Source organism: Anoplopoma fimbria, chromosome 15, assembly GCF_027596085.1.
Source record: "Anoplopoma fimbria isolate UVic2021 breed Golden Eagle Sablefish chromosome 15, Afim_UVic_2022, whole genome shotgun sequence".
Taxonomy (NCBI): Eukaryota; Metazoa; Chordata; class Actinopteri; order Perciformes; family Anoplopomatidae; genus Anoplopoma; species Anoplopoma fimbria.
The window spans coordinates 22953279-22980922 of NC_072463.1; the positions used below are offsets into that span (position 1 = coordinate 22953279).

Here is a 27644-nt window from a genome sequence, read left to right on the forward strand (position 1 = left end):
GGAGTTCAAGTATAGAAATTAAAGGTATCTGAGAAGCTTCAGCACAAAAACCACTAGAATTGTAGAACAAGAACCTTGTTGTGTCAGCTTTGGAATCAGACTATTGATATTGTATTGGTCATTTTGAACTTACAATGCACCTTGCATACCGTAACTTGATTACAATAACTTTTTTATATAGTTTGTAAGAAAGTTTTAAAGCCCAGTATTTTCTCTGGGAATTTTTTGCAATGCAATTGCATGCAATTTTTCAACTGAAGTGATAGTTATCCCCAAAATTGGAGTTATGAGATTTTAACAAGGTTTAATGGTGCAGATGCAAATTCTCAATTGACACACTGTCTCTTGCGACAAAGAATATTCTTGAAAATTTGAAATGCAAACATTTATTGATATGATCTTTGCACAGAAACAGAAATAGATTTTACAGACATTGCAAAGTAGAAAGCCAGAAAGCTAGAAGAGATTATTGATCATATTTTTTATGCACTGAGTATCAGTCAAACAAATTAAGTGCATCTTAATTATTGTTCATGCATACGACATCAGGCATATTCATTAATTTCAACTGATGGACCCTTGTCCCTTGGATTAAAGAACAGGTCCAACAGCTCCTTTGGCCTAAAGTGGGCACATCAGAAAAAAGTAGTAAGATGTAATGGAGAAACAGTGGTGAAAGATGTATTGAAAATTAAAGTGAAATAATATAATATTAAGATAAACTCACTTGCAGGCTCCAGTATTGACACAGATGGTCCTCACATCATCGGTAGTAGTGAGTTCCTCGATTAACTCTGTGAGGTGCGTCTTCACAAATTTGCGGCACAGAGATTTTAAGAGGCCGATTTGGTCGCAGATGGATTTCAACTTCGATGTCAGGTTCTTTGAAAGAACAAGATTATCATTATTGCTCATAACACAATGCACAAACTAGATAGCTGCTCATTGAGCCGGCAGACTTTGAGACTTTATTTTACCTCTGCAGTGGCATTACTGCCGATGGCTTTCTTCACCTTGTTCAAAGCCCACTTGCAGGCCCAGCACACACCTGGAAGCTGCAGGTGAAAGTGACACGTATTGGGACATTTTTAAGTGTTAATTATTGTATTTGTCACTATAACTTGACATAATATTATACATAACATATAATATAAAATATGATATAAGTTGAAATCAGATAAAAAAAGTTATTTAACTTAAAAATGTCCTTATATCTGATTACAACTCTATTCTATAATGGTCAAAATGTCTCCATACTGCTTATACATGCTAAATAAAGTAAAATGTTACTCTTATTTGACCCTTAACTTAATTTTAAAAAAAGTATCCATGAACAATAGCTAATATTTGAGAAATTAAATGTTTAATTCTATGTGTCAAAGAGACCATTTTGATACTTTAATTACATTCTGCTTCTGTATTTTTACTTGTTGCAGTTGTTCTTTTACTTAAGCTAAAGATCGGAGCATGTCCATCATCATTCATCATAAGCCTGAGTTTATCAGGTTGGGTTTAGGCTGGGATAAGAAATACAGTCAGGGTTTGAACTTTTGATTGGTGTCAGTCCCAAAGTCAAATTTACCGTTACACACTCTACAGAGACATAGCAAATAGGCAATTGACGCTTTGTGGATTATATCTTATTACCTTGTCGGCATTCACAGAGATTTCCACTTCCACCGGTTCCTGATCATCAATGTTGACCTCAAAGGATCTCCCTTGGACTGTCCAAACTGTGAAGAGACAAAACAAAACATGTTGAAGAACAGCCATATGTTCTGCAACATTTGATAAAGACAATGTTACAATCAAAATACATCAGCTCACCTGAACATGTCACCAGAATGCACACAAGGAGGACTGAAGATTTTTCCATTGCTGGCAGTGAGCGGTGATCTCTGGGTGTGTGTCTGGTAATAAACCTTTTATACATGACAGAGGTGAGCGGCTGCAGAACAACACTTCTGCAAGCCCCCATGGACGGAAACTCAAACCACAACCGGTGGCTCGTCACAGACCTTTAAGTGGTTTTGTTTAGACCACAATCACACAAAACCTTCTTCACACCACCCACTCATCTAGACTTTTCCAGTAAACATGCTCACTTTTTGGCATTAAAGGAAATGTGCTGGAGCCACGGTGCTGCTCCCATAGTAATAGAATATATTTTATTATTATTCTATGGTTGCATAGTCAGCAAAATACCAGGGGGTACAGGGGTTATATACTGACTTCAGATGTGAAGACCTGTTTACGGCAAATAAACGTCTCTCGCACTCACTATTCATATTTTCGAATAAACGTTTTGCTGTTTGAGCTTTTAAAATACTTTAAGTGACAATTAAAACTTCAGGTTGTCTGAGTTGTCAATCAAAGGGTCGGAATTTGACCATTAAAAACTTAAAGATATTCTGATGTTTCATTCTTCATTTGTCAAATTTTTGACCTGCCAAGGGACATTCATGTTTAATATTGCACAGGGTTACATACAAATATGATACATTTTGAGCTTGAAGGTTTCCTTTGACCAGAGTCTACGGCAGTGTTAGCAGCTCTGTGTAATGTCATGTGATCACACATGCTTCTTACAGTGACAATGTAACATGCAGATGTTTAGCATACTAACTTCAGCCCAAAGTAGTATAAAAAGAAACCTATCCAGCAGTCAAAATCATCCAAATGATGCAAGGCAAAAACTTATCGGAGATAATTGTTAGAAGGAACATTGTTGTATATTGATCTAGTGTTTTTATTTCCTTTTCCTGTTATGTTATAGGAAATCAACGCCACCTGTGGATGAGCACTAAGTGAAAACGAAGAGCACAGGCTCATTCACAAAATTAGGAGGAAAGAAAAAGTGACAGATTGGCAAGAGGGCAACAACAGCTGATAATAAACACAAAACTCGACGTAAGTGTAAGATGGTAGAGTTTGATGAACAGATCTTATTTAAATAACAAAGCTGCTTTCAGTTCAATGGTGTACCAAATGGTCGTCGCTTGTTTCCCTTGCCGTGCGATAATGTGCTGTACAGTCATCACACATGATTCTGTTGATATCCTTTCTGAAAGGGATTGTAAAGGTGATCCATCTTTGTGTTTGTGTAACATGTGCGGCAGCAGTTTTATTATTTAGGGTAGAGTTTTCATTTTATAGCACATGATCACTTGAATATAATGGTGCTCTTTTTGAGCGTAATTATCTATTTTGAAAACATGCCAAATAATGTAAATCAAGTTTTTTCTCATCAACTTCTTGAAAATGCATTAGATTATATGCTATGGTCCTTAATAGACATCATTCAGTGTGATTAACACTTTACAAGAATATGTCCAGATATGTCCAAAGTCGTAAAAATATGATTTAGTATGCCATACGAATTTTTATAAAAAATATTGTTGTATAGTATGCTGTAAAAATGCCATAATATAGTATGTCATAAAAAAGTAAAAGTATGATTTGCCATTAAAATGTAATAAAATGTATAAAAAGTCAATGCATAGCATGATATTTATATAAAAATACACAATATGTTGTAAAAAGTGAAGGTCAGACTTGTTGCTTGGTTTGTGTTGAAAAAAGAAGATATCATGTACGTGTGGTAAAGACATTTAAGGTGCTAATAAAAGACAAAAATGAATCTATTTATCTGCAAAAAATTAACCAAAATGAATCTGTACTTTACAGGCTGATTAAGCACTTTGATAAGCCTATATTAAAATATTTTTTAAAAATGAGTCCTGTTCATAAGTGACAGTCCATAAGGGAGCCTTGGTCAGAAGCTGAATATAGTTGACTATTTTGTAACCTTGGAAAAGCTCCATTCTGTAATATCTGATAAAGAAATGTTTAGGTAAAATGTTTTCCTTCATACTAAATGATAATGACATATGTTTTAATTGAAAATATCAGCTTCTTGATGAGTCAGTAACTTGGTATCATGTTGACACAGCATGTCTAAATAAAAGTAGAGGGCTATTTACTTGAAATTCATCAGGTTGAGTGTGTGTCTCAGTTTCTCACCTCCTCTGTGCGGTGGTTTGCTCTCACCCTCACATCATATTTTAAATCACGTGGAAAATCCTCCTCCTCTTCAGTTCGGACCTTAAGAGACTTCTACAACTTCATTTTTTTTTTTTTAAGAAAATACTTCAATTATAAGGAAAAATGTGTTAAATGACGTTGGTTTTATTTGTAGAGAGCAGGAGAGTAGCTCTGCTCTTTATTTCATCTGAGCTTTCTCTTTGGCTTTTTATACTTTTGCTGCTCAAACACATCTATTAGCACTAACATTACCACCCGAATGGTGCATGCTACGGTCAAACGCTATTTGCTGATGTACCAAATACTCAGCCTAAAGTATTAATAAGAATTATTATTATATTCATATATTGGCCAGGATATCAATCTCATCACCATACGGGTGATCATATACAATACATATTGTTTAGTGGAGCTTTTCACACTCTTGTTATTTATTCAAGAACAGTTTCCATCCCTTTTGAAAATCTCTAATTTAGCACCAAGTTCAACCAATCTGATATAGGAGCTTTGACTATAGTGAGAGACAACACAAATCCAAATGTAGGAAGGTGGGGAGAGAGCGTGTGTAACCATAACTGTATGAATGAAATTATTAAATAGGTACGGGAATATCTACAAAATATATCATATGTGTATTATTAACATAATTTCAATAATTATTTGAAGTGTATTATAAGTGTATTTTAAAGTATTCTCTGCGTAGATTAAAGTGTGTGGACATCTATTTTATCATTTTGAGCTTTTTAAAACTTCTAGCACCTTATTTATGATCGGTGAAGCAGTGGTTATCCTGCAATAATACATTTTTTAGAAATCAAGGTTCTCATTAATACTGTTATGTTGCGACACCCCTGAGGAAATGTGTGAAAGAGTGTTTACGTGACTGAAATTAAAATAAAAGATACGTTACTTTAATTCATGTCATTTGTTAAGTCTTGTGCTGAGCTACTCTAACTGTGCCTCCACCTCAGACTGTTCACTCTTATGAGTCATATGTGTAAAGTGTAGTCATTAGATGGTTTGTTTTGTAATTTTAAGAGCAGAAGCATGCTGCACATGAGACACTTTGGGAATAAGACATTTTTTTAACATGTGATGGGCTTCAATCATAACCACTCAAATTACTGTTTCTCTTTCCCTTAAAATAACTTATTGTTTGCATGTATTAGTTTTAGTTTATTTTTCTACAAGACAGGACTACTACAGGGCTGCCAATGATTTCCCAAAGTGAACCAGAGTGTTTAAAGCAGACCACTGGTCTGTATTCACTGCGTATGCGTTATGAAATTAACTGTAAGGGACTTAAAAACGTGCAAACTGCATATAAATATTATTGAAAGACCACAAAAACTCCAATATACTGTCAAGTGACCACTTAAGGGTCAACCCCACCTGCAAAACAGCATAAATTCAGTTTCATGTACTGAAACTTGACCTGGTCAAACCACAGCCGTGGAGCAGGTTAGGCGTTACTAGCCCACATGTGCTATTAACATTCATGGTATCACTGAGTAAGAAATTGACAGCAGTGCAAACCCACCACATGACATTAGAAAACTGCTGCAGTTCAGTTAACCTTGGAGTACTACAAGTGGCTACTAGCTGTTTTGTTCACATGTGCTGAGGGGGGTTTCAGTAAAATGTGAACATGGGCATATTTAGAATTTAGTTATTTTACTTTATTGGTTTGTCCAAGTTTAGCTGTGAAGCTCACACCATTAAGAGCTTCCTCTTTCACACCTAAACCATATTTAACACTCACAGTAACACGTACATGCTTTCACACTCAATTGCTCAATACTTATTCACCGTTCACCGGCGATCACCGCGCATTGCATGCCGGGTAGATTTTTTTCAATAACTTTATTGAGACATTTGTTCATACATATAAATTTTCTTTATTTAATGTTGTATTATTTTTATTTAATGTTTCATTCTCTTTATTTAATGTTTTATTTATTAAAAAAAAATCTACCCTGTAAATGTGTAATTTAAATTTAGATTTCATTGATTAATTAAGTTGATAGATATGTACTGTGTGTCACTTTTTATATATGGAAACACCTGCTGGAATATCCTTCATGTTCCCTTTAACAGTTAAAACTAAAGAGAACGTTGTTCCCATTCACAACGTATCTTTAATGGTATATGTATTAAGTTGAGGGATGCACTATATTGATCAAAAGTTAGTTTTAGACTTAAACTGGCTTTTATTATTTTGGCTTCTTAAGGATAAACAATTGCCTATTACACATCCAGCATTGACGGAGCAACATTAGAGTTCATTTGAACTCTTGTTTCTGGCCACATGGCATATGTAAGTCTCATTCACTCTCTTTATTATTGCAGCTTTAAGTTAAAGCTGCAATAATAAAGTTAAGACAAATAATTTCTCCTTGAGTCTTGCTGTCATGGGACCAGAAGAGACAAAAGACAAAAGTGTGTCACTCATGTATCTAATGCACATTGTGAATTAATACCTCTGTTGTTATCTATAGTTTGTTCTGTCAGAAAACTGCTTTTCTTTCTGTTTTGTTTGCTCACAACTTCAGCTCATACAGTAAATTGTCAGGTGTCAAATTGTGTGCAAAAGTGTAATTTCCAAAATCAAAGGTGTTACCTATTTGTGTCTCAACAGTTCAGAGGCTGCTGCACTTGACTAACACGCTCGACAGTACCCGGATGTTGCTGTTACTCTAATGAACCAACAGGTGATGCTAGAGTCAATTGTTTGAGAACAACATCCTGCAATGAAGGCCTGGTCTGTCATTACACAGACATAGAACAGGAAAATAGGCAGACACTGAAATAGCAAAGAGTCTGTAATTGTCTCAACTTCTTTAGTTGGACTGTGCTTCAAGAGAAAATCTAAACATGCAAACAGTTGATTAACGGAGCTGCTGAAGCCTCAGAAGCTTGAAACCAGACTCTCTCATGGTGGACTGCAGGGTGCAGACTGTCTGGTCTGAAGGTCTTGTAGATCAAATGGGGGTAAATCAGCAAAGCTTACTGAACAGTGAGAGGGCCAGATGATAGTGTCCTGAGATAAAGATAAGGGATAAAGGGAAACAACACTTTACAGTTGTTGTTTTTTTAAGGTTTTGCATATAACAGAGAGCATATGAGCAAAATATTTGAAAGCTGCTGTGCTTAGAAAAATAAAGCAACTGAATTGGTGAGACTGCAAAGAGTCTGAGAGAGATAACAAGTTTTGTATTATTTATTTGGGGTTGTTTGGAGTGAACTGTTTTGTAAACTTAAAACAGTGCTAATGCTTAAAGTTTCAGACACCTCCAATCTTCCTTTTTGACCACTTCTTGCATCAGGATGGACTGTAGTATATTTATAATGCAGTGTATCAGAATACAGGATCATAACAACAAAGGAAATGCTCACAGTTGAATTCAAGACCTTTTCCGAGTACAAGGAAATTATCATTGAATAATATTTTGATTAATTTTGACAGCATTATTTGGTGGCTGTGTGATAGAGATCGCAGCAAGGTCAAATTTACAATGACTCATGTGCTTTTTAGTTCAGAATTAGAAGTTTACAATTAAGCATCCACAGCTTTGGACTGATGTGAAAACTTAGAAAAGGGAATCGTTGTGCGTCTCTGTGCATTACAGCAAATTGTTCTAATTGTCTTCTCCCCACTTCGGTCTTTCCTGCTGTGAAAATGGTTTTGGGTCTTTACGCTCTGTGAATAACTCGGTCACAATCCAGTTGTTTTCTCTGTCAACTAAATAACCATAATATGTAATAATCATAATAAGCATAATTACAAGACGCATTATTTATTTGGGCCCAATTGAGCGAATAATGAGCTTATTATTGATAGCTAATTTATGCCCAAGAGAGGAGAGAGAACAATGACAGAAATTTAGGAATCATTCTGAGAGATGTAGGATGAGATATGTGAAATATCAGGCATATACGTATGTTTATAGAATTAATTGCAGTAACTCTGTGTTGCAGAAGGAAAAAAAACATCATAATACACTTATGGTTGTTGTGATAAAGAAGACATTTTAATCTTGTATGTACAGTATGTACAATGTGGAGTTCTTGGACATTCAATAAAGCCAAGTTTCAGTGCAGAACAACCTTTGAGATATACTATATCTACTATGATGCAACACCTTTCAATAAACGCACTTAACTGGAATCTAAACAAGAAGTGCTGATCAGAACTGTCTGTGCTGAGAAAGAGGAAAACCACATGAGAGTGGTCACAATTAAAGGCAACACCTAAACTATGAATGTTTCTTTTCTTATATGTGTCATTGGCTTACAGGCGCCGTCATGTGTTCACAGAGCCTTCTTTATGTCTCGTTCCCTTTTATAGCAATGAAGCTGTAAAATCTTTGAAATAATAACAACTGAAAAGAGATACAATTAAGTTAAAGACAAGCTTTAAAGATACATCTAATTCAATAGATTGGACACAATGCAACATGTTACATTTTGTGTCCACTGGAACATAGATTTAAATGATTATCTTTGTTTCTGATCCTAATGATGATAAAATAAATTATATTACCATCATCATTTAATTAAATCCTTGATTGCTTTCAATTAAATATTATAATCCTGTGGAATATGAGGCCAATATTTTTGGAAGACCACTGAGAATTTCTCAGCAGTCTTTGATTGTGTCAAACTCCTCTGAAAACACTCCCACAGATCTCTTTGTTACATCTGATGTTCTGTTTCTCACCTGAAACACAAACCTTTTTAACATCTGTCTTAGGACTGTATTTTTACGGTAGAAGTTAGATATATATACTTTTTTTAAATGGATTTTGAGGGAGATTTGAGGTTTCAAAGAAAGTAAATGTTCTTATTTAATTGTATATGTTGTTTATTCTGATCTAAAGTTTTCATCATCTTCTGACATTAAAGGACTTTGTCATCCATAATAATCAGACATTTTGGAGTCCATTGGAATGACATTTGCATTAAAAGCTCAACTTTGTCTTTGAACATAATGTAAAAGCATGAGAAACTAAACTATTTGTAGGAGGAATGCCATTGTTTGTGCTGAAACCTTGAAAAATAATCATTGTACTAAGTGCCTGTTTCCTTATCTTTGGCTTAAACAGCAAGATGGCAATTCTCCTTTAAAAAAAAGTTTGTAGCAGAATAAAACTAAGAGGAAAAGAAACACACACATTGGCTCTATAAATTAAATCAAATCCAGTGAATTCTCATGTCTCTGCCAACAAAAAAAGTGCTTAAAGGGAGTGAAGAAGGTACTGACACTCTGACCTGCAACCATGTGGAGTTCTCATCCACAAAAAACATCATCACTTTCAGGTCTGACTCCAAATTTCTGATGAGGCGAACTCCCTCACTGGTTTCTTGTAGCCATTTTGCAGATTCAGTTCCCTCCTCCTCTGACTTCCAGACGACTAATCCTTTCTTTCCTCTCTTTCTCTCTTCATTCGTCTGTTTGTATCAGATGATTTCCAGAACGTCACAGGGCACGAAGCCTCTCTTCTTTCCACTCGCCACTCTGATGAAGCCGCTGTTTTCGCCCTCACTGCTCACACAGATCTGAGGGAAAGAATGAAACTTACTTTAATATGAAAACTACAAAACTACAAAGAAGTACAATCAAACAATGTTCAAAACATTTGTAAGAATATTTCAATATGTGAGTGACTGACGGAAGGACACAATGGGCCTGATGCACGTTCTTAAATGGCCTAACCGAGTGATTTCTATGATTAAGTTGTCATTACTGTTCTGAGGAATAAATTCTGTAATTTTTCATCAGCAATTAAGTGATCAAACTTTCCTTTCTTTCCAACTCAGTCACTGACCCTCATGACGGACCAGAACACATTGTATTTTCATGCTTGCTCTGAGTACACTCAGTAACTTCCCCTGGGTTTGTGTGACAGGAAAATGAAGACACCGGGTCACGGACTAATCTTGTTTTTGGTGATTTCATCTCCACTGGGGGTTACTTGCCTTAAGTCTCCTATGATTTCCAACATGGCCTGGAAAGCGTTGTGGGAAAAGGAGCCTGATCTAAGTACAGCCAATATACCAAAATGCTAATCTAATGGTAATTCCTTTCAAGGATGCCTAAACATGCTCACTTTTTGGCATTAAAGGAAATGTGCTGGAGCCACGGTGCTGCTCCCATAGTAATAGAATATATTTTATTATTATTCTATGGTTGCATAGTCAGCAAAATACCAGGGGGTACAGGGGTTATATACTGACTTCAGATGTGAAGACCTGTTTACGGCAAATAAACGTCTCTCGCACTCACTATTCATATTTTCGAATAAACGTTTTGCTGTTTGAGTAACGAAAACTGGACATTAGTAAGCTTTTAAAATACATTTAAGTGACAATTACAAGTGACAAATAATTGTCTTGTGATTTTAGAGACCCCTTTACAAATGTTGCTATTGAGGCTTTCAGGTTGTCTGAGTTGTCAATCAAAGGGTCGGAATTTGACCATTAAAAACTTAAAGATATTCTGATGTTTCATTCTTCATTTGTCAAATTTTTGACCTGCCAAGGGACATTCATGTTTAATATTGCACAGGGTTACATACAAATATGATACATTTTGAGCTTGAAGGTTTCCTTTGACCAGAGTCTACGGCAGTGTTAGCAGCTCTGTGTAATGTCATGTGATCACACATGCTTCTTACAGTGACAATGTAACATGCAGATGTTTAGCATACTAACATTCATGGTATCGCTGAGTAAGAAATTGACAGCAGTGCAAACCCACCACATGACATTAGAAAACTGCTGCAGTTCAGTTAACCTTGGAGTACTACAAGTGGCTACTAGCTGTTTTGTTCACATGTGCTGAGGGGGGTTTCAGTAAAATGTGAACATGGGCATATTTAGAATTTAGTTATTTTACTTTATTGGTTTGTCCAAGTTTAGCTGTGAATCTCACACCATTAAGAGCTTCCTCTTTCACACCTAAACCATATTTAACACTCACAGTAACATGTACATTCTTTCACACTCACAATAAGACGTGTGTAATTTAAATTTAGATTTCATTGATTAATTAAGTTGATAGATATGTACTGTGTGTCACTTTTTATGTATGGAAACACCTGCTGGAATATCCTTCATGTTCCCTTTAACAGTTAAAACTAAAGAGAACGTTGTTCCCATTCACAACGTATCTTTAATGGTATATGTATTAAGTTGAGGGATGCACTATATTGATCAAAAGTTAGTTTTAGACTTAAACTGGCTTTTATTATTTTGGCTTCTTAAGGATAAACAATTGCCTATTACACATCCAGCATTGACGGAGCAACATTAGAGTTCATTTGAACTCTTGTTTCTGGCCACATGGCATATGTAAGTCTCATTCACTCTCTTTATTATTGCAGCTTTAAGTTAAAGCTGCAATAATAAAGTTAAGTAAAGTAATTCCTTTCAAGGATCCTCTGTCAGCCAACTCCAGTCGAACTCTTTCCGGGAAAATAAGCACATGCGAGGGTAGAGTTGCTGGAGGTAAGAGGCCACGTGGGAGCTGCAGGAGGGTAATAAGATGGCTAAAGAGCTGCTGGATAATGTGAATTGGATGTGCTCTAATGGCTGGGGTGCCATCATGAATTAGACACAGGTGTAATGTGGAAGTTTTAATGTCCAAGGTCATTGCTTCTCCAACCCACGATGAAGAGGATGCTCATGTGATGAAGCTTCCTAATGTTTGGTCTAAACTTAATCCTTCATGTGTTTTGTCTTTTTGGCTCCAAAGGAAGGCAATCAACCTTAACAACAATCCTTTTATTATTGTCTGTTGAAAGTCCTTGTTATTAGCTTGATTGTTTCTTGAAAGGCATTTATTCACAAAATGTCACAGTTCTTCCTCAATACTGACAGTTTGTCTTCCATACTCCCTGTCACTCTGTCTCACGCACCTAATTGGCTCACTCTGTTCACCTGCCTGTCACTCTCTCTCAGTTCACTCCGGCCACTCCCGGTTCCACTTCCAGCTCACAGCCCAGCCCTCTCTCTCTCTCACCTAATCAGCTTCATGCAGTGCACCTGTCTGCCACGCCCACCTCATCAGCACCATCCCTCTCACCTGCTCACTCTGCTGCACCTCCACCCTGCAGTATAAATGCCCCACTCATTCACACACTTGCTGCCAGATCGTTTGTTGTTTTCATGCTACACTTTCCAGCAATTTCCCGTGGACTGATTTCCCGTTGCCGACCCTGCCTGTCTGGACTTCCCTACCTTGCCTTTGCCCTGGTCAACGTCTCAGCCTTCTGTCCCAGACCCCGAGATTAGCCTCCGCTTCCTCTGGTTTCCGTCTGCCTGATCCCCTGCCTGTTTCCCACTGAGTCATATCCTGCCTGTCTGTCTGCTGTGTTCTCAGCTTCAAATAAAGCTCCAGAACTTTATCTGTCTCCTCGTCGTACTGCTCTTGGGTCCACACACCAACCGTGACACAAAAAGGTTGCAGACTTCCTTACAACAATTTCTTAAAAGCCACTTTGTGTAATTCAACATTTCTGACTTGTAGTGGTGGCATCCAGGCAGATATTAAGCTAGTGTTTTTTTCATATTTGGGAAAATCCTTTACAAGAACTCAGTGGGCATGATTTAATTTATATTTACAATACATTCTACACATGACGTCTTTCATCTGAATTGGACATTTTCCTGAACAATTCCACAATAAGTTGTTGCAGATGCAGACATCGACACAGAAAAAAACATAATAATGGGGCAGGTTGATTTATAATATAAATAAACTATTTTAAGGGAAGCATCCTTCTCAACCTGACTTTATGTGATGACTTTTCACTTAAAATATCCCTCATCTGCCTATAAACATCCTCATCATCTTCATAAGGTTTGTACAGTACCTGTCCTTCCTTCAGGGTGATCTGGCCTTGTTCTTTACAGCCAATGAACGTCCTGTTACACCTGAACACTTGGTCCTCAACCCGCAGCTGATGAGCATAGGCTGCTGGGAAGAAACCGATCCTGTCCTCAATAACCCCCTGAAAAAAAAAATCAGCAAACATTAAAACAGCTGACACGTGGTCAAGTTGCACAATACTTAAGAGTATTTAAAACCAGGGGTTGGTTACAGTACATGTATTAAGTTTTGTTTTGGATCATACTAACTTATATATAGCTGGTTCATGCACATAGCGAAGATATATTGTATAAGTCTTCAGTTTCAGTACCTATACATTGTACTGTATGCAGGTGTTAAATAGGGTAAAGTATCACTGTTCAAAGACCAAACAGCCCAGATGTCTTTGTTTGTCTACAGCCTGAAGAGAAAAGCAACAGAGTTAAAATGCGTGATGAGTTTCTTCATGGTCTGGTGGCAACCGGCTGCCTGCAGTCAGGGTTTGGCCCTTTTGTCTCCCTAATTTATCCGTCATGCAGTTGTGTCGTGAGGCAGCCTGTTGCCTCGCTCCTATAATTTACAGCTCGACTTCCTGTAATTTATCAATCCATTTCTTATGTGTGCATTTTTGGGATTTATTTCGGAAGACACACATTATATGTGAACTGGAAAAAACAAACTTAAAACTTTAACTTAGATTTTGCATCTTGGAAGGTTAATTATATTATTAAACAAAGTGAAAAATGTCACATCTTATGTGTAATAAGACATACCTTCCACCAGTCATCATTGGAGTCATCAGCCAACAAGATTCTGTCTCCAGCTCTGCATTAAAGAGCAAAACAAAGTACAAATTACTCAAAAACATTTGGGCTTAGAAAAGGGTGAACTAAGCAACACGTAAAAGTTAATGTACGTACTGTTGACAATGAGAAGAGCTTCACCTCTACACTTAATCTATTTAACATAACCTCTTTTATGCTTTAGGGAATGTGTTTGCGTTTTTTTCCGATTGAATGCATCTTAATCCTGTTTTGCTGTGAGTAATTCTTCTTTGTCCAGGAAGCGATTGAATCATTTTCCCCTTTGCCGCATTTACCATAATTACTAGCATCTGTTCAAAGCCGTCGGCTAATTTGCCCAATAAAAATCAAAAGGTCTGCACTGTTGAGCCAAATGTTGGTTTACGCAATTCCCCTTTTGTTTTTCCTCTCGTAGTTCAGTTACAACCCTGACTGTCCTTCGCTTGGTATGATCCCCATGACTCAGAAAACATTGTTTATTTTAGGTGAGAAACAGCACAGCACCTGACATTGTAAAAACTTCTAACGTGAAAACAAAGTAGGGACATGTTGTTTTAATGAATAACAGGAAATGTACCGTACGAGCATCTCCTAGAAGTACTGTGCCTTCAAATCAAGTAAATTATGAGAATGAAAGCCATGAAAGTGAGAAAAAAAGAGGTTGGTGAAATCACTGTCTTTTAAATAACGAGTGGCTTTCCTCATTCTGTATTCTAACAGTGCAGAACTCATCATCATTACAATCACATCATAGTCAAAGGTAATCAGGTAATCAGAGCATGCGGCTGCAACTAAAACTAATCACAAACCTGATTTTCTCACTTAAAATGAAAACTGAATCTCTTGATAAAAGAATCCTTTTCTCCCATTTGTGCTTTATGTCTAAGCCTTTCAAGTATCAGTTACTGTATGGAGCGAAACCCAGAGGAGAAAAACATTGATGTAGGCTTTCATATGAAAATAAATCTGCAACAAAGCTTGGTGAACTTAGCAGGTATCAGTGGACAGGGAGTCCAAGGAGAAGTCAATGAATAATAAATTACGCGTGACGATGGGAGTTTTTCTCGACATATCCGTGTGCGTGTGCGCGTGTGCGTGTGTGCGTGCGTGTGTGTGTGTGTGTGTGTGTGTGTGTGTGAATAGAAGAAAGAGGGAGAATAAGTGCACTCATAACCTCAAATCCTCCAATGATTCCTGTGAGAACCAGGACCAAATGGATACTTAGGCTGAAGGACTGCTCATGATGAATACTCTTCTTGAGGGCTTATTTCAAAGCATGTTGCTGGTGATGCCCTCTCCAGCATTGTTAACAAATAGGATGCTATCTGTAGCCTGAGTTTCAGACGGTTCTAGCTTGTAGTCACACCAGATTTACAAAAAAAGCCTAATTGTGAAAAACTGTGTATAGCTACTTTGAACTTACTGAATTTATTGTGTAAGTGTTGATGATGAAGGTGCAGCAGCCATTTTGCCAGAAGTCTGTTGACATTTCTGTCGTTGTTTTTACCAAGTGGGAGACATTTTTGCTGTAAGAAATCCCCGATGTCTCCAACTCGGTATGACAACGGGTGAAGTGGGTTGTTTTTCATTTTCATAAAGAGCTTCTTTCATTGGTTTGTCTGAAAAGCTTTTTGTCTGTTTTCTCTCCATATTCTTAGTTGAATGGGTATTTACCAGTACAAATTAAGCATCTCATAATTTTGACCAAAGTAAAATATGTTTATTTTTTTCCAGCTTTCAAAAATAATATAATCCCCCTTAGCCACTGGTACACTGTGTACGCCTCTTGGGAGCTATACATGGATTTCTTACCAAAGACTCAAGATAGATTGACTGATATTAATAGACCGTTATGGCTCACACACAGGTACTATTAATGAGGCCCTCCAGAGAAATTAATCTTTGAGGACCATTACCTACAAAGAGGAAGCTAATTAGTTCATGTTGTAAATCTATTATTTTATTCTTTGACTTAATACACTGATTACATAAGATAAAATATAGACACAGTAATTAACAGACAACAGAATTTCTTGGTAATAAAAAGCAGACGAATATTGACGAGGGGAAGACAGCTATTCACCAGCATGTCATCTTATTTACCAACATAAATGAAACACTATGTGAACATGTGTACTTTGTGTGTTTGTTTGTCTACCTCGATCTTGCATTGTATGGATGTGTACAAACATAATGTACAGTAGGATTGCATTTCACAGTTTTTGGTTTGTTTTTTGAAGATCATACAAGGCAAGTTTAGAGCAAATGCAAACAGGCAGGTGCAACTAACATGATTGTTAACAGGACTAAAGGAATCCATTAATAAATCTTGTAAAAAAAGTCACATGAGATTCTGTTTCTCTGTCATTGAGGCTGTGTGTGCATGGCAGGCAATGCATATACAAGCAATCAAAATATGATGATTAAAGTGTTAATGAAGAGAAGACAGACGTGTGTAAACTAACCTCATGTCCAGGTCATGGCTGTCTTGGGGAGTGAAGCTGAACAAGGCCACATAGGTGTTGAGTTTAAGGACCTCCTTCTGTAGTTGGCTCTGCTCAAACTAGACAGGACACAAACACATGAACACACAGATTGGATTTTGAGAAAGTCTCTTGGGAAAAGGAAAACATGGCTGACGAAGTAAACAAAGCTCATAGTCACACATATAGAAAACAACACCATATTCTCTATTGTCAATTTCCTCGTAGCGGTATCTCAAAATAGTCTTTTGGCATTCACATAGGCAGGAGAAGCCCTTGTTTACAGAACACTGCTAGACTGGGGAGCAGCTTAAGTTGTCCTGCAATCTGTTCCTTTTAATCCACCGTCAACATGAGTGGGAGAAGCAGGATCGGGTTTTCAACGCTTAGGGAAGTTAAAAACAGGACAGGGGTGTGGGTGGAGAGGAAGTTGTCAGAGAGGTGTTAGCACAATTAGCAGGGAGATGAGCCGCCATTCTGGGCCATTTCACACCTGCTCACAAAGCTGGTGGGCGTCTTCTTATTTCATCACTAACACCTTGAGTCTGAATCCTGCATGCTGTGTCCCTGAAATCACTCCAAATTATTACTTGTCCCTGTATAATGACTGGACTGAAATTTTGCCAAAAGGTATGAGGATGATTGTTTAAGCCACACTAATGGCTCTTTGCGGCACTGTATTGTTAATGAAGAGAAGTGTTCCTGGTCTATTGTGGCTCTTCGAGCATCATCCATGTGGACTGGAAATGTGCCTGATGGATGAGTCGAGTTAAAAGCAGCCGCAAGGCAAACTGCCTCTGTGGCCTCTGGCTGAAAACAACAACATCAAGCATTGGCAATCCATTACCGCTAACTACGAGATGCTCACTGGCCTTGAGAGGCTTTTGATGCTGTGGGAGCCTTCAACACTAAATGAGAGGTCGGATTGCATGGTTGAGATAACTGCGTCTTTGCAACTGAGCTAAAAGAAGGCAGTATTTAAAGTGAGGGCCAGTGTGTTAAAGGAAAAACGAAAAAAAGGGTTAATTCCTTTAAATCTGCAGTAACCAGTGAACACAACTTTGACATATTATACCCTTTTTAAACCTTTTTTATGATGAATGTGTCAGCCGATGTCTATTTCCATATCTAGCAAACACAGACAAATATTGGCTTTAATTTGCAGTCATGTTTCTGGCAAACTGGCGATTGCAAGTCCAATATTCACTCTCCTTATAGCACTGTTTTGCTCCACCAACTCCTTGGAAGAATATCTTACATTATAGCAGCTAAATGCCTCATTTTGTACACTAACTAGTCGCTACACATAAATATACATAAAATAGAGCTAATTTCAGAAATCTATATTCAAGAAACAGTCGTTTGGCTGATGGAAGTTACACATTTTACATTTCCTGCAATAACAAAAGCAACAAAAGTTTGTTTGGATGAGCTGCCTCAAATGAAAAGACAAAAAACAAAACAAGCCACCAACAACAAAATCAAACTTCCCAAACAGAGACGCCAACCAAAAAGAAACAGCATGAGCCAGAGTATTTTACTGTAAATTGATCTCAGGTTGTTCAACACTAAACCTGAAAAGCGTGAACAGATGGGGTTCCTGTGTGTGACTGCATGTGTTCCATTTGTGCGTGTGAGCCTCTCATCTCAAATTGGAAGCTGCTTCTTTGGCCGAAGCTGTTTTCGAGCGTTTTTCTCTGCTCATTACCCTGCAGAGCCTCCATCTGTCTGTCCGCCAGCCTGAGCTAATGGACCTGTCGGCTGACAGACAAACAGCCTGTTGCCAGCTGTGCTCGGTCCAGCCTGATAACACAGCACAATGCACTTCATGTCTCTTCCCCAAAATGGACGGCTGGACTGTTAGATTGTATTGCAGAAGATAGGTGTGTTTGTATGCATGCGTGTGTGTTTTTTGCCTTATATGGTTATTTGTTCATTTCTGTGTTTTTCTTAGTATCTGTGGTCTTTTTCCATTGTTGACAATGGAGATAAACATGTTAAACTATAAAAGTAAACAGAATAGATGCCTGCACATAGGAAATGTGTATAAAAAACATTGATACTACAAACCCTATCATGGAAGATAGAAAGGAAAAGAGCAGTTTTGAAATCTGCCCATGAAATATTCATCGCTACTCTGCAGGGGGTGCCAAGATATTCACAGAGGTTTATCACCTTTTCTTCTCACTAGCATGAATTTTGCACCATCAGCACTGCATCTTCACTGTAGAGAATAAAACCAGAAGCACAGACCCTAGAGCTGCAGATCCAAATGTTACGTAAGGTCAAAGCTTTGCTCTATCAGTGCAGGCCAGTAGTCCTGTCAACTCGGGTATGATTTGTTACAGCAGGAAGAGAAGTTTTCCCTCAGAGTCCTGGGAAATTCAGCAGTGACGATGGAGACGGGGGGCAAAGTGCAGCATGCTTAATGGACACAGAATCGACTGGCTGGGTATCAGTTCTCAGAGAGACCACAAAGAGGCACTGGTCAGTGGACAAAGTCTGTTCTTAGAGGGTATCAGACTGCACCAATAATACACCTTACTGTAAGACTATGAGCTGCAGATTAACAATCAGTGTGAACAATTAGGAGAAAAGTTGACGCCCAGAGTTGCTGACAGGACAGTTTAAGGTGTCCATTCTTCTAAAATAGTATTTGGTACATTCAGTTTTCTTCTTCTTATTCTGCCAGTTTCTTTTTTTGTTCTTTTTTATTTACAAATATTGCACCAAATTGTCTTTGTCTGGGAAAGATATTCACCTCAAAATTTGCTGATATTTGTATTTGACATAAGTTGAAGGCTCACATGTTGGTTTATGGAACAAAATTAATTGTATGTGTTTTTTTCTACAACTGCTGGAATGTTTCACTCCTAAAAATCACATTTTGGACATTTTCATCTGATAATTCTCAAACACTGTGTATACATGACATCACTATTTACAGGGATAATATTTTTGTCAAAAGAGGCCAACCTATAAAGAGGGCCATCACTAGAATGAATATCTTACTGTAAACAGCCTAATATATTACTTATACAAGATAACTTTGAATCAATCTTATTTCCTCTCAACTCAATTCAGTCTGATATGTTGACATGACTAAAATGCAGCTGTATTTTAGAAAAACAGTACAGCTCAGGCATCTATAATGTACTGTCTCACACACACTTGACAGCTTTAGATATGTATCATGTTATACAATTAGATAGATATATTTCTTACCAGCAAATCATCAGGTTTTCTCTCTGGCTGGAAGTATTGATCTGTCCCGTTCTCAATATTTGTGAAAACTGAAAGGTAAAAAAAACAAAGACTAATTACTAAAAGTAATCAACAACCATTGAAATCATTTATTTTTCTAAAGCCCTGTTTGCAACCTCTAAAAACTGCAATGCTTGTTGGATTATATGCTAGACACATAGAAAAACGTACTGATAACTTTACGACTTTTAGAACCTTGTCAGAAAAGTGGCAACAATTATATATATTTTTGCCATTAATAATGACTTGTCCTTGTTCATTCTTGTATAGTTTATACATATACTAGTTGTGTACTTTTATATTTCATTTTATTTAACTCTTGTGCTGCTGTAACACCAAGATTTCCCCTTCTGGGGATCAGTAGTGTCTTATTTTATCTTGTTTATCCTATTTATTTAAAGATAGTATTTATTATGACCTAAGTCTATTTTCCATTTACCCAAGCACATGAAGCTAGAGCAGTGTCGTGGCCGACACATGTTCCAGGCTAAGAACATATCAATTTCTTCTTTTGTTGGGACAGGTGCTATTCTCAGAAGGAAACTGTTCAGTAGCATTGTAACCACGCTCCAAATAGCATTTTCCAATGCAAGGGAGTACCTTGGTTCACTTGTAGTTCTGCCTTCACTGCTCAGAGTGAATGGTCCAGATTGCAAAGGGTCAGTGCCTTGCCCTTCACTACAGAGACTATTGTTCAGATGAAAAAAATAACGGCCACCACTATATGCAGAGCTATTCACAATGCAGATTAAAAAAGAGAGGTCAACGTTTTTCTTTGGCCTTTTTCTAAAGTATATTCTGTTGCAGGGTCAGAGAGAGCAAGCAAATGGAGCAACTTCAGATCTGTGGAAAACAGTTAAGAATCTTTGATTGTTCAGAGGAGGAAAATTCAATGTTGCAACTTTCTCAGACTCTCTTGTGGCGAGAGAAATAGCAGTGTGTTTTTCCCCCCTGTGTCACTACATGGCTGCAATCCAGATGCACACAGTGTACCGCAGAAGATACTCACCATCATCGCTGTGTTTTCTCGACAGCTCCTGCCTACTGCTGTGAGCCACAACTTCCTCTGGAACCTTATCCAAGTCACTGGTCTGCAGATAATCATTCAAGGATGATTTGAGTAAAGATAGAAGAGATAAAACAGATAGATAAATAGAGAGATATAAAGACAGAGAGACAGATAGATAGAGATTCAATTCAGTAATTCAGTTAAAATAGCTAAAAAATAATTCACTTTCACAGTCCAAGTAGCTGTTTTGAGAAAACTGTAGTGTAGCAAACATGCTGTTTCTAAGTCTACATTTGGAAACTATTATCATAACCCCTGTTGAGACCACACTGTCTCTGTGAGCCTCCACCGACACACACTTCAATTCACTAACAGCTGCACGGGACAGGACAGGATGGCCCAAACCCAACAGCTTTCCCTTGTCATCATACAGAGGCACCTATCCAGACTGCATACACAGTTTAGATTACATTAAAAAGTGATAAGCTACAAAAAACAGATTTCCTTGCGCATAACACAGGGATGGAAAAGGAGGCTGGAGAGTTTAGCTGTACATTACAATCGGTCCAGTCCATCTTCAGAGCTGTAACATGAGTGTTTGCACCGACATCTCCCTTCATCACTGCCTGTACCAGACTGCCTTTATTGGTAGTGTTTACAGCCCTGCAGTGGCAGTATCTATTTAGACCATCAGCTACAGTCTGTTGCAGTTGGACAAAATATAACAAGTATAATAAATAAACTGGATTGTGATGATCTGTATGGGCATTATAGCTTGATGAAAAATACTTGAGATAAGAAATAGGATAAATAAAACATTTGTTGACAGGGTAAATCACAAACACTAACCAAACATGATAAATTATCATTCCCTTACTGAGTTTCTGTGCGGAGACTCAGAGCCACTGGCCCTCTTGGCCTTTTGTGCCAGCGACGTCCCAAACCTCAAGGCCTCATACACGGGGTCCACCTTGTTGCCACAGGCTTTAGAAAAGAATAAAGCCGGATGGCAATCAAATGTTAAGCTTTTAAGTTAGCCATGTGGTGCTTTACAATACTAATAAAAACAGGTAGATAAATCTTGTAAAACAGCTCAAGTGGCTCCCACACTGTCATCCCACACAGAGTTGAAATTATGATAGAGATTTAAGCTGCTCACCGATGGGCATTACTTCTTTGATGCAGCCATACTGTTCCTGGATCAGTAATGGAGAGCTGTAGTACCGTCGAAAGCCTTTTGGCTGAAAGAAAGAGAGGGAAAAAGGAGAGCTAAGCGACAGACTTTAAAGATATATCAATATGCAGCAACGCAGCATCCTGACACTGAAATAAATACTGCATATAACTCAAGTCTGACATGAACAACATCACTGTTGTTCATGTCAAACAGACATAATTATTTGAATGAAAAAATATTAAGGACTACAGTTTGTGTACATGATTTGTTACATACAGAGTTGAACATGGGCAACAGGAGTAGAAAATGTATCGGATGTCAGGAGCTCCACTCCATCTCCAAAGGCCCTAAAAATGTATCATTTATATATCCATTTCCAACCTGCGTCCTATCCAATCAATACTTTCCCATCTGTTTTGAATATTTCTTAAGTAAAGAAGAAAGACAGGAGATTGAAATTCTCATCAATCACTGGGTAATTATTAATTTATATATCTTAAGCTTTTGGGGGAAAAATCTGGAGATTGTCCTGTATAAATATTTGTCCATTTGAATTCTTTACTGGATGTGTTAGGATCAGTGTTGGAGACCTACATCTGATAAGACTGCATTTTATCTGTTTGTTAACATTCCCTGTATTCATGTGGCAGGTGGTGAAATCTGCATTGCTAATCAGTCGTCTTCATTTTACCCTTCTAATGAGGAGAAGGCTAAATTAAGAAACACTGAGCTCTTAAGGCCCATCTCGAGAATTTAGATGTCTGATTTTTGGGGGCAAACTCATTAAGGAATCAGGTTAATTTGGCTACAAACAAAAGACATTACTCACAGTTGCTGTCAGTGACCTTTATTTAGTACACTGATGTTGTGACGGCAGTGATTGTAGGTTTTAGGGAAATCTGGGGAAGAGTCATGGTGACCTTTCTTATGTCTTTTATTCCCATTATGCTCGTTTCTGTTCATCAAAAGTCACAGCAAGAAGAGATCTCTACTTAAATAATTTATTCATGCACGGATGTTTCCGGCACAGCAGAATAATGTTACAACCATACATACGAAAGTTGTACAAAAACAAACACTGTTATCTCTTTGCACTTTAAAGAAAAATATCTGCCGGAATCTGTGCATGAATAAATAATAGAAGAGCTGTCTTCTTCATGATTTTTGATTATTAGGATTCAGCACCCATCAACACATAAAAGAGTTTAGGATGGTCATTTATAGATTCATGTTCATCTGCTGTGGGCAGATGTTGGCACATATTGTCTTTGTTATCTGGAAAATTAAGTAACTATTAAAAATGTACATAAATAACAGCATTACACTCAGAGCTGCAATCAATCTTTATAAAAGCTAAAAGGTGTGTTTCCCCATTCCACATCTTGACAGGTACTGCTAGTTGACCCCACAGAAATTGAGAAATTCATCCAAAAGCTATTAAATATTGGTTGTTGTTTTCGGGGATCTTGTCTCTGTCAAACACTGACTCAACTTGTGTCGTATACGCTGGGCACCAAGGAAACACAAAGGAATCTGATGGAAGCTGTGGCTGCAAACTGGAAAAGGGAAAAACTGTTACTTGAGTACTGAAACCAAAACTGTGTCAGGAGAAGCTAAAGCAACTCATTTTAGTGAATGGTCAGCTTTTGTTAGCTAAGTGACCTACATCCTAAATCTGCAAAAGGAAAATACGACCCTAAAAACAGGAAAACATTGTGTGTTTTACTCTAGATAAGTTAGAAAATGTCACTGAACACCAAACTATTCCTCAACAGAGTCTTTGAAAATCATAAAACATTAGTATCATTAGCTGATTGTTGCCAAAGCTAATGGTGAAGTAATGTTATGTAACCAAATAGATGAACCACAAAGGCCTGACTGTTTATACTACCATTTTTCAACTATAGTTGTTAGGAATTCTATGTACTTGTTTCACTGTTTCAGTAAGTTCAGAAACCTAGTGAAGAAATGGTGAAACACTGGTTTCATGGTTTATAAAGATTCAGAGCATGAGGTAACTGGATTCCTTTGCTAAAGAGTTCTCAAGCCAAGAGAAACAAGCATGGCTGCTGAAGTGTCCAAGTTTAGAGTAAGTTGAATTTAGAGCTGTACTCCACTGGGGAAACTTCCCTTTTTATGCTTGACCTCTCAACCTCATTTTCCACTCCTATGAGCCGATCATATCTTCAAGCCTCATCCCTCAGGCATTTAGTGGGGAGACATCAGAACGGGAAAGGAGAAGGTTGTGCCTGTACGGTTAGTTTTACTTCCATATAATTTCCATATGACATCTATGCACTTTATTCTTGCTGATTATCACAAACTCAGCTTATTTCAAATTAACTAATTTCAGCCAAATCAATAGTGGTGTAGCCAAATACTGTGAGGGACAAGGTAAGAAAAGGGAGCAAATCACACATCATATGACTTGACAGTGTTACAGTATCTTTCTCCTTAATGTGGGATGGGTGTGAATGACTAAAGAGTCCCAGTTCAGTCCTGACTGGCAGTTTGCTGGACTGCTGTGAAAGTAAAAAAACATTCTTGGCGCTGGCCCTCGCTGGTGTAACTGAATCCTCCCCAGTAAAAATGCTCAGCCCTCCCAACAGACCAATCCCAAAACCAAATGGTCTCTTTATACTTCAGGTTCACATATGATGAGGGTGAATCACATAATAGCCCATAATTTTCAATTATCATCTCCCAAAAATGAGGACAGGCCCCTAGAAAGTCTGTAGCTGGGAAGGAAAATGATATAAAATGATGATAACAAGGCTTGATGTCTCTTCTTTAATATCACCAATTGCCTTTTCCAGCTTTTCACAAACAAACCAAAATAAAACATTATTTTAAGTTTGATTAAAAGTTTCAGTTAGGTTTTGCAATGGGTTAAGCATATAAAGGGTTCAAGGTTTTTCTCAACTTTCAAGGGTTCAGAATGCTTCAAAATAACTAGTTGATCACCGGTCAATACTGCCAACTTTTCCATTTTGAAATACTGAAAGGTTTTCACAATAGCACAGCCTCTGCTTGTGATATAAAAGCTTAAATTGAAAAAATAATGATGTGATGATTTAACAGCCCCTTTTTTCACAAACAAGCCATGCTTGACCTGCATATTAATAACAGACATTAAGGCTGAGACTGTGAAATGCCAAACACATCACAACACATGTGACATGTGACATCTTCAAAAAGGGTTATGAAGTTGCTTCAGGGTGATTGTATTGATCTGATTTAATGGCTTATGCTGACAGCAGCACGGCAGAAATTAACAGAGGTGAGGAGGAGGTCAGACTTTTTGTAAATGCTGAGTTGCATTGCTATTATGTAACACTTAGACGGACAGAGTGATAATATAATGATGATGACGACGATGGATGGTGGTGACAGATGTACCAGAACACTCGCACATAAAGTGTGATTTTTGAAAATGCACATTCTAATGGGAAATGGTCAGACAGCCAATTCTAATATGTCTGTTTTGGTTTCTATCATACTGACATAGTAATTATAAGCACCCAAACTGTCGACAGCAAAGACACTAATGTACTGTCTATATTATGCCTTCATGTCTGTACTATTCAGTGTCATGCATCTTACCAGTTTTCCCATGCAGCGCTGCTGTCCCACTCCATTCTCACATTTGTGATGTAGGCTCATCTTGCAGGCTTTGCAGCGCAGGCCATGCTTTGCCGTGTTTCCCGCCAGGAACACCACATGCTTGGCTGTTGTGCCTGATACACAGAGAAAAAGAGGCAACAGGTTCACATATGTCCTGCAAATGGTGTCCTTAAGTGAACAACAAATTACATGAGAAAAAGGAAAAAGAAAATATTTTTCAGAATGCTGTCTGATTAATTAATGTATTGTCTTTACAGGCTTATTCGTAGCTTAGGGTTTCTGGAGTCTTTCCCAGCATACATTGGGAAAACCTGTGAAGTGACATGTGGAACATTGGGACAGAGTTTTCAAACGTGACACATGATAGCCATTTCTGCAAAGCCATTTAAACCAAACTGACTGTAATTGAGCAGGTGCTATCAACACCATGAGAAACCCATTTCAAACTCCTGCCTGTGTAATGCTCACCCTCACTTATTGACACGTGACTCACAGTTGCTGGAAAAAAATTACACTGCAACAGCAAACATTCAGCATGCTTGTGCACATTTATGCACAGAGGTGTGTGAATGAGTAACAAATAAATATGGACAGAGAGATAGATGAGGACACAAAAATTAGAAAGATGGTTTTTACAAGATAGATTGTAAAGGGAAATGTGTTGGCAGAGAATACTAGCTCACATGGCAAACGCAACAGATTGCATCAATGCAATCTTTAATGAGGATCACTGGGCTGGGGCTCTGTCAGTGTGTGTGTTTGTGAGACAGAAAGACATACAACAAGAAGGGTGAACTTAAAACACTATGTATTGGTAAATATTCTGCATTCAAATGATAATAAGTTTGGTTGACTGGCTGACTTTGACTTAGGCTAAGAACCAGCTGTTACTGGACTGTGGAAGCGTGCGGTATAAGACCAAATATATAAAAATGTGGAATTATTTTCTTTTCAAGAGGATAGCGTTTCCAATGGTACATTCTCACAAAAGATAAAATGAAAGAAGTACTTAATTCCTAAGGAGACTTATCTCTAAGCCATTATCATGTGACACATAACAGGACAAAAACAACACTTGCAGCCAGCAGTGGTGTATCATTTGACATTCATTCCACATTAACAAGAGACTACAGTGTTAACAAGCCCCAGTGCTGTTATTAGTTGTAGTCTGGTGGATATGCACCTCCAGCTATTTATTGATCAGTCAATGAGCATTAGCCCAGGCCTGGCCTACACTCTGCATGCATGCATTTGAAATTTCTGACGTGCAAAGGATTCATCGACCTATGTGTAAAGAGCGCAGGGAGAATAAAAGTTTCATCACTGAAAGATTGTCAATGTTTGTTTTGTACAGTTTTTTTGTGCTTTGTGAATGGGCATTGAGGCAAGCACATACTGTCAGCATTTCAATCGAGATTGCAGCATATTGAGTTTAGTGAGAAGAGGTAACACTGTAACTATGAAACCAAGCAGAACACCTGATCCCGGAACAAGACGGCAAACACAAGGTACTGTGTACTTAAAGTACAAACCCCTTCGTGTAGTTTACCATGTCACGGCTATCTGGAGCTGGGCAGCAGTGACAGGAGCTCAGTAATGGGTGGAAAACTGGATCTGTATTCCCAATTTTAAGCTCTTGTGTTGCTTGGCTGAGCCTCACTGCCACAGCGCTGGCGGACTCAGTGAACCTGAGAAGGAAACCGAGACAAATGTGATCCTGGCCTGAACCTCGCATCGGTCCACCACAGATCCACACAAAAAGCGACAACAGCAGGAGCAGAGGCAATGAGCATGACCTGTACCAATTTTTAGGTCACTCTAAATCAGGTCAACTGATGATGTTCAATAAAGACTTGGGAGTTTCATTCTATGGCATCTTTAAGACACTGTGACTCAAGTTCTTGTCCTTCTCTCTAAATAAACAGGGGCAGGAAGCAAATAAAATCCTCAACAAGGAGTTGTTTACATCCTTGTTTGAGCTAACTCACTCCAACATGGAGGAATAATGAGGCACCTCCATGTTAACGCTTAACAGCTTCGAAGAGAACAAACCACTGTGTTTCCGCAGGCTGATACAAGAAACTGACATTCTCGAATTCCTTCAGCAATGGTTGGGTAATGACGATAGCTTGTGTGTGTGTGTGTGTCTGTGTGTGTGTGTTTCAGTGCTTTGTCTTCGAGGCTTGAAGAGGAGGCCAGGACATTACAGCTGTGGGGAAAGTGACTGTACAGATCTCTATGGCATTTGCTCTCTCTTGGCTACTCTGCTTTTAAGGTCTATTCTTCATTTATAAAACAGTAAAGGACAAGCCTCCTGCCAGATTTCCCATACCTCCTTCATCTTGCCTCAAATTTTTTCCCACACAGT

The 27644-nt window shown here is 38.0% G+C and overlaps 2 protein-coding genes across 4 annotated transcripts in view; both read right to left on the reverse strand.

Moving 5' to 3' along the window:
- Positions 1-370: 370 nt before the first annotated feature.
- Positions 371-27420, reverse strand: LOC129103278 (antimicrobial peptide NK-lysin-like). 2 transcript variants are annotated; one of them, XM_054613664.1, is made up of 6 exons: positions 27410-27420; positions 1828-1902; positions 1648-1733; positions 978-1055; positions 728-882; positions 371-621 (listed from the first exon to the last, which is right to left on the reverse strand). In XM_054613664.1, exons 2-6 carry the CDS (start codon positions 1874-1876, stop codon positions 546-548), a joined length of 444 nt encoding a protein of 147 aa, XP_054469639.1. In that variant the 5' UTR covers positions 1877-1902; positions 27410-27420; the 3' UTR covers positions 371-545. The 2 variants fall into 2 exon arrangements, with proteins under 2 accessions (XP_054469639.1, XP_054469638.1); XM_054613663.1 differs by lacking the exon at positions 27410-27420 and having other exon boundaries at positions 1828-1910.
- The window catches only part of stac (SH3 and cysteine rich domain), a 28402-nt gene continuing 8819 nt past the window's right edge, over positions 8062-27644 (reverse strand). For both annotated transcript variants that reach the window (XM_054613661.1, XM_054613660.1), the window contains 9 exons: positions 25256-25389; positions 21635-21716; positions 21353-21459; positions 20476-20557; positions 19428-19495; positions 16185-16282; positions 13690-13741; positions 12921-13058; positions 8062-9603 (listed from right to left, as the gene is read on the reverse strand). In XM_054613661.1, the coding sequence (XP_054469636.1) occupies positions 9505-9603; positions 12921-13058; positions 13690-13741; positions 16185-16282; positions 19428-19495; positions 20476-20557; positions 21353-21459; positions 21635-21716; positions 25256-25389 (860 nt within the window). In that variant the 3' untranslated portion in view covers positions 8062-9504. The remainder of the gene's footprint in view (positions 9604-12920; positions 13059-13689; positions 13742-16184; positions 16283-19427; positions 19496-20475; positions 20558-21352; positions 21460-21634; positions 21717-25255; positions 25390-27644) is intronic.